This window comes from Rhinoderma darwinii, chromosome 4, assembly GCF_050947455.1.
Source record: "Rhinoderma darwinii isolate aRhiDar2 chromosome 4, aRhiDar2.hap1, whole genome shotgun sequence".
Classification (NCBI taxonomy): Eukaryota; Metazoa; Chordata; class Amphibia; order Anura; family Rhinodermatidae; genus Rhinoderma; species Rhinoderma darwinii.
The window spans coordinates 102,503,036-102,513,855 of NC_134690.1; the positions used below are offsets into that span (position 1 = coordinate 102,503,036).

Sequence of the window (10,820 nt, forward strand, 5' to 3'; positions counted from 1 at the left end):
AAAATTATCTTCATCCCTGCTTGTTACTATTAGTATCATACCTAGATTTAATGGCAATAGCATTGATAACTTTAAACAAAACTTCTGTTTTAGCAATTCCATGATTCTTTATGAAGGGGTCACCTAAGGTGAACCTTCTGTTTAAAGGAACAGTGTCATCACAAATTATTTTTTTATATGTTAAAGATGTTAGTGCTTTATTAAAAACGTTTATATTCATTTGTGTGTTTGTGTTTTACTTTTTCTTATTTTTACACTTTTTCTTCCCTATGGGGGCTGCCATTTTTTGTTCCATTTCTGTGTGTGTCGATTAACGACACATACAGACATGGAATACGGCAGCCACAGTCCCATAGGGACTGCGAACGGCTCCCGTCCCATTGACTGCAGTGTACGGCGTCTGTGTGGGAACTGCGCATGCGCCGCTCCCACACAGTCCTATTCGAAATTGGCGCCATCCGGCGCCATTTTCCTGTGGACCGGAAGTCGCGGCCGGACAGTAATATTACTACTTCTGGTCGCGGCTTCCGGATTTGTGCACTTGCACCAGCGGCAGCAAACAGAGCGGACGGGCCGGAGGGAGCCGCGGCGGCAGGAGCAGGTAAGAGATCTCAATGTATGTTCGTGTTTGTGTGTGTTTACTACTGTATGTTAACCTACTACACTGTGGGTTAGCTCAAAAAATGGCGACACACAGTGTAGGAGGTTACACCGTTCAAACCCCTCGTTTATCCCGGCACTAGCCAGGATAAAGGAGGGGGGGATGCTGAGAGCTCACTAGAGCGAGGGCTTTTAACCCAATGTTGCAATGCTGCAATTTTGGGAACAGCTCCATCTAGTGGCCAAAAATGGGTAGTATTATAAATTAGAAATAATTTATAATATTTCCTGACTCGTGCAAAAAAAATAAAAAAAATTTGAACAATGTTTAATCACCCACACACTAAATGTTTAATTTTTAAAAAAAAACCATGTTTTTCTGGCAACACATTCCCTTTAAGTGGTTATTTTTGCCTTGAAAGGCAGGTTGTATAGATGTAGCCTGTCACAGCTAGAGTTCTTTATAATGTAGAAACTGAATTGTCTCTTTTTAGACATTCACAAACAAAAATACATTATCATGTTACTACCATCCATTGACACAAGCAAATAAGATAAGCGTAAAGCAAATATTGGTGGCTTATCAGACTTTAATCTAGCATTATAGGATAAATCTCCATAACCGACACAGCCAGAACCTCAAATAAAAATGAAGCAAAGCTTGGTTCCATGATAGTTCTAGCATTTAACAATATATAAGTGTAGAATATCCATATCTTTCTACCATATAAAAGGTATTGAGAGACATATTTTTTTCTTTTCATACATTCCAAGTTATAAATTAAATGGAGTGGAAGATATTTTTACTCATAACATTTGAGTACACGATATTCATAACAGCATAATGTATATCAGGCTACAGCTAAACGGCAACATTTTATGCAATCCTAAAAGTCTTAGTAACTGTTGCAAAACTACAACTCCCAGCAGCTGTCAGGGCATACTAGGAGTTGTAGTTTGCAACTGCTGGAGAGCCACAGGTTGTAGATTGATATCCTACAGGAATTAATAAGAGTTACACTTTTATTTATTGTGTCGCCATGACATTTCTTAAGGGGTATATTACCTGTGAGACCCTTAACAGTTAAAGCGGATCTGTCAGCAGTTGGCAGCATACACAGCAGCCAGCTGTCAAACACTGTGAGCAGGATGGGGGTTACGGGGAGAAGCAGGGGTAGCGCTCCCCTCATAAATACACCAAAGTTATAACTATGAGTCAGGTGTATTATTTGAACGCTACTAGTAGCCAAACAACACAATGCTTTTTTGTGCCATTTTGGTTATTGGGAGAGAAGACTTGTCCCCATGCTATGCTGGCCTTATATAGGGCAGCGTCATCTAATGACGGATCTGCTTTAATAGTTGAGCGCATCATATATTTTCATTTCTTACTCTTTTCTCTCAGGATATGTTGTTGAGGTGGGTTTTTAGGTTGCTTTGAAATTTTGGATGGTATGAGAGAGTCTGATGTGTTGGGGTAGCGAGTTCCAGAGTAAGGGGAGAAAAAGAGACAAGAGGAGAATAGATAAAAAGGTCTTAGGGCACGTCCAGACGTGGCGGAATTGATGTGGAATTCAGCTGCGGACAAGCCGCAGTGGAATTCTCCAGCGGCCGTTTTTTACATTTGTTTCAATACATTTTTAGGCAAGTTAGTTCAGACGTTGCGGAAAACTCCGCTGCGGACCATAGGCTGCGGTGCAGAATTTTCAGTCCGCAGCATGCACTGGCTGTTGCGGAGAAGAAGCGGAATTTCACTGCGGATTTCAGCCTTTGCAATGCAAAAACTGAAATCTGTGGCAAGTCCGCTGTCTTTTCTGCAACGTCTGAAATACCTGTCAAATATGCAAATGTTGCTGCAGATTCGTTGCGTAATTGCCCCAAATCTGCACCAACATTTGCAGCGGAAAACCTCCGCCACGTCTGGACGTGCCCTTATGAGAACCAGAGACGTGATGAGAGGTGTGTGGAGGTATCGGGAGAGATAAGATGTATGGCGGGGACAGATTGTGGACTCACTTTTATGTCATGGTTAGCATTTTGACATGAATTTTCTGGAAATGGATAGCCAGTGAAGGGACTGGCAAAGGCGGGAGGCAATAGAGGAACAAGGGAGAGATAGATTAACCAGTCAGCGGAATTGAGGATGGGTTGGAAAGGTGCAATGGTGTTATATGAGAGGCCACAAAGAAGGATTTTGGAACTACATAAGCAACAGAAAAAAATAAATTATGTAAAAAATCATGTAATTTAATGTCATGTCACCTAAATGACATAATCAATATATTAATATTGATTGTAATTAATTTAGTGTCTTATGTATCATACAAAATTAACCACCAGATTACAACTCATTATATTGTTTAGAATAATTATTAGAAAAGTGGAAGTATTGTAAGCTGCTGGTCGAACACTAAACTGCTCAGGAATGTAGTGGCATAGTCTGCCACCATCAATAATCTATGATATGCCCAGTACCTGTGGTATTTAGAGTTTTGTCTAATAATATTTAATCCTTTGATATTAACATGGAGCAACACTTGACACTGAACACTTAGGGATGTCTAATCTCTCTTATTAAAAGTCATATGCTCCTTCATAACCTTATAGCAGTAAGCAATGGTACGCAGAACTGACTAGCCAATAAAGTAGATTCATGAACAAACTGAATATGTAAGAGCATTAAAATGGTCCGGCAAGTGAGAAGACATAAACCAACTTTCTTAAAGGTCAAGACATGAGCAGTAAAGGGTGGAATTTATCTTGATACTTCATAATTTCATTATTCTTGGCTTTATTATGACATAATGTGCTGTATTTGCAGTTCTAAGCTTAAAACATAGAATAGAAACACAAACAATCTTGTATCAAAACAAATTATATCTAAAAAATGCAAAGATCCTTAAACTGCTGGAGATGGCTAGACTGAACACAAATAAACCATTTTGGACAGACTCTTAGTTAAACTTATTTCCATTTGATGTGCATTTGTATTGAATCTATTATTCCCCATAAACTGCCTCTTTAGGCTTGACAGAGGGGATTAGGGTGATGGGAAGTCCAGAAAAATGTCTGCCGCCATAATCACGACTGTACCCTACATCTATCCAGTTCTGAGAACCTCCAAAAACGACTGTACCCTACATCTATCCAGTTCTGAGAACCTCCAGAAACATTTATTTACATATGTATGGCTGATGTTTAGTAGCTTTTTATCAGTTGCATTTAGTAGTGGCCTTTTAAAGCCAGCGTTATCCCTATGGACTCAAATACTATTGTCTTTTCACATGTCATAAAAAGTCAAGTAAGCATATCTAGAACTTCATAGTCTATCCATACACTAAGTCTTGACAAACTATATAGTATTAAGAAAATTGAATTTGAAGTGCCAATCTATTTTTAGAAAAATGAACATTGAAATGTACTATTCTTTATGCTATTATTGTACTTTGAGCTTTCTTCCTGGATTTTTTCTACAGTTAAAAGTAAATCTCATATACTTTCCTGTGAACAGCACATAGACTGACATTAGCTTGGGCCACCTTGTAGGAGTCATCAGCCCTGGCAAACAGAAAAACCCTAAAAAGTCCTTTACACACTTCCAACTCCCTATCTAATGTACAAGACAGCATACAGCTGCTAAGTGTTTCTTTACAAGTCAGCATGCAAAAGGACAATGTAACCCAAGTCCCTGCTGTATTCAGAGGGTGAAGCCCATATATTGCCCAAATGAGACATACTGTAGCCTCTTCACATAATGCATTCCTCTATTTAGTAAGTGACTAATGGCTGAACGTGGAGCTGGTTACAAGCAAAGCGAATACCACCTTGTCACCAATACTTAAGGTGGCACATACACCTATATATGGAATACAAAAGGCAAACTTTGCCAACATGATCACACTTTTGCTAACCTCATGTTCAATACAAAATCCATCATCATGTTATTACCGGGGGTGATCTTGGCACTTCTTCAAGGTAAAGGGTTGACTTTGTTAAATGTTATCATTACAACTCATTATTACAGGTTTTTAGTACACCCATGCTTCTACACCCCAACCATCTAATAACAAAGGGTATTTTAAAAGCCTATTGGTGGGTAAGGGGATTGTGCTGAAGTGTGAGATCCCATGCTCCAGGTGTTCTACTCAATACAGGTGAAGTCACATTACTATACTGCCAAATATCATTCTCAATGACTAAACAGACAGGAGTCTAGTTCACAAACAGCCGATACTTCATCCCAATAGGAACCACTGCACGCCACTACAGATGACTTTTTTTGTGTTTCATTTAATAACCTTGAGAAGAGCTTCACACAATAAATGATTCAGCTAAGTGGGAATTCTAGAACCTGTATCCCATGAGCTTTCAGTAACAGAATACAATCCTCCAAAAGTATCATAAAATGCAGAGTAACTGAATTCATTGGATGTTCTACATGGTTTCTTTAATATTACAAGCATTGTATACAGAAGAACAAACTCCCAGAGCTTCAGTTCAGTGCTGATCCCCTTCTCCTTACCTTTTGTTGTGAGGACACTGCAGCCAACACCCAGGAAGAACACTGCTGTCACCCAGTGAACTGACATCCTTCCGAGAGGAGAGGCAGAAAGTGTAGACAGAATCCCTTTCTGTAAATCTGCTCCTGGTCATGCAAGATCACAGAGGCAGGCAGGCTGGGGATGTATATATGTAGCTGAGCTCCTTAAATCACAATGCAGGATAGTGCTCCTCCTTCAGCTGCTGCTATATTATATGCTTGTGCAGGGAGTGACAGAGGATCAGTGTCTCTTCCAGTCCCCCTTGCTAGTGATGCCCAGTAATTCTCAGCTCTCTGCTGCTATTTCTTGTTCAGATCTGTCTGATGGCAATTTAAATCCCCTAGAAAGGCTCTCTACTGCCACCTACCGGAACACGTTATAACTGCACAGTTGTACAACGCATTCTGCTATAGATTTCTGTCGCCCTGTAATTTAACAGAGACGTCTGCTGATTAAGGTTGCAGAGTAATGGGGCAATAAATATAGGTGAGATAGGATAGCATAGATGATATTCAACAAAGGATTATACGTCTAAGAATAATAGACATATTGATGTATTGTAAATTGAAAATATGCTTAGGAATATATCAAATAAATGAGATTGTATTTTGCTTAGCATGTTCTGAATACCCTGTATCCCACTAGGTACAAAATTATGTTCACACTAATGATATTTTATTTTTGCATAGTATTTTAGCGATGCTGATTGGTGGAGAGCTTCTGATGGGTATCCTCCTGATGCAACACCCCATTATTTGGTTCAATAGGACAAATAAAAGCAAAATAAAGCACCCCTGTACTCTGGTTCGGTGGACAATCATAGCCCTTAAATTTTTCCTGCATCTTATGCAAATGATGCCTCCAGGAGTCTTGGGAAAAAAATTGGCATGCACAATGTTTAAGGCTCTGTTCATATTGCTATTATGGCTTCCATTCCCAATGGACAGGTATGACGAATACGCTTCCCAAACTGACTGACCCATTGATTTATAATGGGGGTCTGTCAGGTTTCTGTTTTGTTAATGGCAGGAATAACGCTGCAAACTGCATTCTTGCCATCAAAGTACTGAAACCGAATCCAACGCAAGTGTGAACAGAGCTTAAGTCAGCCATATGATAAGTAGGGTTGCTTATTTGTCATGTAATTGTCTAGAAACCTGGACCAGGAACGACTTGTATTTGTGAGGACATAAACTACCCCATGCTTATTTCACAATGGGCAATGCGTAATGTCAAATTATATCATATCTATATCCACTATATCATGAAGTATTTTGTGATCGCTCTGTCTAGCATAATGGCATCTCTGAGTAACCAACATCACAGCTTCATTGCTTCCCACCTCTCTACTGTCCACTCTACCATTATCTTATGTTGCAGCCGGGTCTTTGGCATAGTTGTCTAGTTGCAACTGTAACCTCTAGTGCTACCCTGGTTATATATACTGTATACAGTAAAAAAGGTTTCAGTTGTTAGGCATTTGCTTGGCAGCCACTTGTGCTGCTGGCACCGATGCCAGTGTATATAGTAGAGATAAAATTACAGGAATACTTATTAATGCAGCTTCTATAAACAGAAGAGCTGAAGGGGGATCTATAAAGTAAAATGGTTAAGGTGCTTGGTGCTTATATAATGCATCATTATTAAATATATTGTCATTTTAGCCTTTCTGTTGTCATATAATGTGATATATAAGTGGACAAATCAATAGCCATTCACTGTATTTTTACCATAAAGTAATGCATCAATGCATGTGTCTTACTACAGATCAGGCCAATATTGGCAATAAAACAACTTTGTGGTGCTTGACAATAACACTGAGCTAGCGTAGATCTTTATAAATAATAAAAGGAAGAAATCTATAGGCTTGCAGCCTTAGTCTATCAGGTGATCCAAGGATAACCAAAATAAATTCTGTATTATAATGTATTTATTTTGGGCGGAGTTCAGAAGTTTACCTGGAAGCTGCTGAGCCCCTATGCTAAATATGGAACAGGGCCATTTATAATACTTATGTCTTCTACCGCGGCAGAGGGACCAAGGCCTTGGTGTGACTACTAACTTTGTACCCCTTAGCTAAGTCTCTGGTGGAGCTACTAGTAATACCATAATGTTTTTGAATTTTACATATGGCCCCTAGTGTTACCTTCAAATGATTAGAGAATTTTTTTTTCTTTACAGAAATCCCTATTTTGTTAAGACACCCCCCTTCCATCACACACACACACACACACACACACACACACACACACACACACACACACACACACACACACACACACACACACACACACACACACACACGCCCCTCTGTGTTTGACTATCCACTTAACACAATTCAGATAACATGCAATACTTATTAACTTGGAGGGAATGTTTGCCTTTAGACATCTTCTGACATGTCCCTTAGGCTTCGTTCCCATTACCATTGATTGATAGTCGTCGATTACGGTATTCATCCCGTCAATGGTAATGGAAACGGAAACCTATGGTTTCAGTTTGTGTCAGTCAGGGCTCCGTTCCGACGAAAAGCTCAGACGGAACGTCAGAACGGAGCCCTGATGCAGATGTGAACATAGCCCTAGATGTAATTGGTTGGGGTCTATGCCCTGTAGCACCCATCAATAGAACAAAGGGGCCATGGAACTTATAAAAAAGTTGTGCCATTTTAGCTTTCCACTTGTAGGATTTGGGATCTTTGGGTTTGCAGCCAGAATATTCCACTCACTGCAATGGAACCGCAAAGATATTTTAAGGTGAGCCTAGCCTAGTGAATAAACTGGTAAAAAACAATGGTATAAAAAGAATTTAAAATAATTCAATTTCCCACTGTAATTATTTATTAGGGGGTCCTTCAGATTTAGTTTTTCTATTATCTGTCTGACAGGCAAAGCCCAATTGTGTTTGGACCATCACCAAGTAAAAGTTGCAGCATGTAAAATTTGCCACCGCCAGTCTGTAGTCTGGCACATACTGATGATATTCAATTTCCAGGGTTTTAGAGAGAACAATGATGAGAAAAATAATTCGTTTATTTAGTTTGTTGTTTAGATTTTGTTTTATTTTGTTGAAGATCCATGCACTTTTCACTACAGTAACTTCCACTTGTCACTTTTTTTTTCATTCCTTTTTTAAGCGAGGATCACACGCACAGTTTTGAGGTAGTATTTGGTGCATTTTTTTTTTGCTCGAGGTTTTGAGCTAAACACAATAAACTGAAAAAGACTATAAAAAAAATGAGGGTAGGAGGGTAGTCTGATGGGGGATGGCAAGGTACGAGGCCCAACACCGTGAAATCTAGTTCTTCTCTGCACTAGTCTTCATAAATGAGGCCATACTATTTTGGGGGAAGTTTTTTACAGATAGCATCATATTGCTTTAAAAAGGTCATAAAGGATAAAAAAGACTTGTATGCCCTGTCAGTTCTTAGCAGACTATTGCATCTTTCATTCAGAATACATTGTGTTATATTCTGGAGGAGCATTTTGTTAGTATTGATTGTTTATACCATCAGTTACTGTCAGTTTCTCTTTGATTCAACATAAAAAATTGAGCCAAGTCGGTAAATACACAACATTTATTCAGATTACTGCAGCTCTTTGGTTTGCACCATAATCTAAGAATCCAGCATGCACCTCAGGGTCTTCGTGTGATATCCATGTTGTTGGGGGATACAACCAGCCTTGTAATAGAACCAGATGAAATTGATCAGTGTGTAAATACTGGGCAGGCGACTGGGCAATATCTTTTCTTCAGCAGATTCATAATATATGAGTATACACGTGTAGCAGAGCTGAATTGTAAACAGTGATAGGCTGAGTTTGTCATTTTTCATATCTCATTGTGATCACTAGCTGAATGAGTTATCATAATGCAAAGCAAAATGGAAAAGAAGTGCTGTATTTTAGGCGGTTCATTTCCTTAATGATCATCACAGTTCATTATTTTTGGCATCTCCTTTACAATAAAAGGCTTAATTGGTCAGCTTGATCCTAAAATAAGATTGTGTAAATCCTTGGAGCTAGGTATTAAGGAATAAGAAGGAACAGGATTAAGATATTAAGTCATTGTGGGCATGCACTAAGTACTGGGTAATATAATAACTTTTCAGCGGCTCTCAAGATACAAATACAGAATGGTTTCTCCCAACAGAAGCTCATACAAATATTTCTGTGTACTATAAAATGTGACTATATTTGTAAAAAGAAGCAGTATGCAGTGGCCCCGCATGTGGCTGTACAAGAAGACTGTGACTTCTAAGCTGGCTACACAGAGAATACTCACCCGGTTGCCCTTATTTCTGTATTGCCGGGCTCTATCAGCAACTAAAGCAAGGGGCTCCTGCTACACTATCTCACTGGGGGCGAGGCAGCATAAAATGTCCTATTTATTTAGAATTTCTAGACAATATTTACATAATCCCCAGCGAGGTATGCTGATTGGACGACTCACTCGATTTTTCCCATCCCTTCTCCTCCCTTGTCACTCTCCCCTTTTTTTTTTTCTCGCATTCATCTCATATCTTCTATCTTTCTATCTACTTTTTTTTTGGAGATTCGGGCCACCATGTGCAGTACCCATCGCTCAAACAAGTTGTCCCAATTATGTGATCATTGCATGTATAACCTGAGATAATGGAGGCTGTATGATTACTGATAGGCCGATACTTGTACTTTCTCGCTTCCTCGCCAATTAGCAACAGCATCTCATAGGAATGTATAGTAAAAGAGACTTCCGGGCCACACAGCAGACACTGTAGGAATCGGCCGGTCACAGTGCGGTCACGTGACATAATTGCGTAACATCATTTTTGGAAGTCATTCTCCTCCCTCCTATTGTCTCTGTGGTATGTAATTGTGCTGCAGGACAGGGATTTTTTTTGACTTTGCTCTTCATATTACTGGTGTGTGTTCTTCAAGAAAAAAAATTAGCTCTGTAGCTGGCTCCTTGGGCTGTAGGATGCCTCATAATCTTGCAGTTAACTAGTTATTACCCCGTTCATTTCTCAAGCTGCTAAGTGTCAAGTGCCTGCTGTGTTGTTATCAAACCCCCATCGGTAGGAGACTGCTGGATCTGGTATTCCTGCCCTTGGCTTGTAGAGTCATCCCTCTCAGTGGAATCTTACCATTGTATGACATCAAGGTTCCACAATAATTTTTTCCTTTTTCCACCCATTCATCCACTGGCAACTCTCAGGCAGATATACTCTATGTATATTGTTTTACTTTCTATTATAGTTTTCTTTCCTCAATTCGCTTTATGGTTACTATACATCCTATTGACCATCTGAGTTTTGGATGTTCATTTTCTGTGCCTACTGTCACTACTGTCACATCATGAACATTATCAGATACTGTAATTAATCTAACCTAAAACTTTTAGTGCTTTGAAAAACTAAATAAAATAAAAAATGAGCAACTGTTGTAACTATTTGTCCTGTTGTGTACAATCGCTCAATATTAGATTTTGCTGAATTATTTTGGTCCACTGGTTACGTTTTTGTGGATGACAACACCGATGACAGTAGGTACCTTAACAGTAAGGGTTGTCACCTAGTCTTACACAAACCATGAAAAATAAATAAAAATAAAATATATATATGTGTGTGTATGTGTGTGTGTGTGTGTGTGTGTGTGTGTGTGTGTGTGTGTGTGTGTGTGTGTGTGTATATCTGCAGAG

At 39.2% G+C, this 10,820-nt stretch overlaps 1 protein-coding gene and 1 long non-coding RNA gene across 3 annotated transcripts in view; both read right to left on the minus strand.

Annotated features, from left to right (window-relative positions):
- The window catches only part of CLSTN2 (calsyntenin 2), an 828,679-nt gene extending 823,236 nt beyond the window's left edge, over positions 1–5,443 (minus strand). The window contains exon 1 of one of the 2 annotated variants that reach the window (XM_075861435.1): positions 5,123–5,443. In XM_075861435.1, coding sequence (XP_075717550.1) covers positions 5,123–5,189 — 67 coding nt within the window. In that variant the 5' untranslated portion in view covers positions 5,190–5,443. The remainder of the gene's footprint in view (positions 1–5,122) is intronic. The other variant, XM_075861434.1, reaches the window with a different exon arrangement.
- Positions 5,444–8,703: 3,260 nt separating this feature from the next.
- On the minus strand, positions 8,704–10,240 carry LOC142760800 (uncharacterized). Its single transcript, XR_012883405.1, has 2 exons — positions 10,135–10,240; positions 8,704–9,162 (listed from the first exon to the last, which is right to left on the minus strand). It is a non-coding gene; the product is annotated as an uncharacterized LOC142760800 (long non-coding RNA).
- Positions 10,241–10,820: the final 580 nt, after the last annotated feature.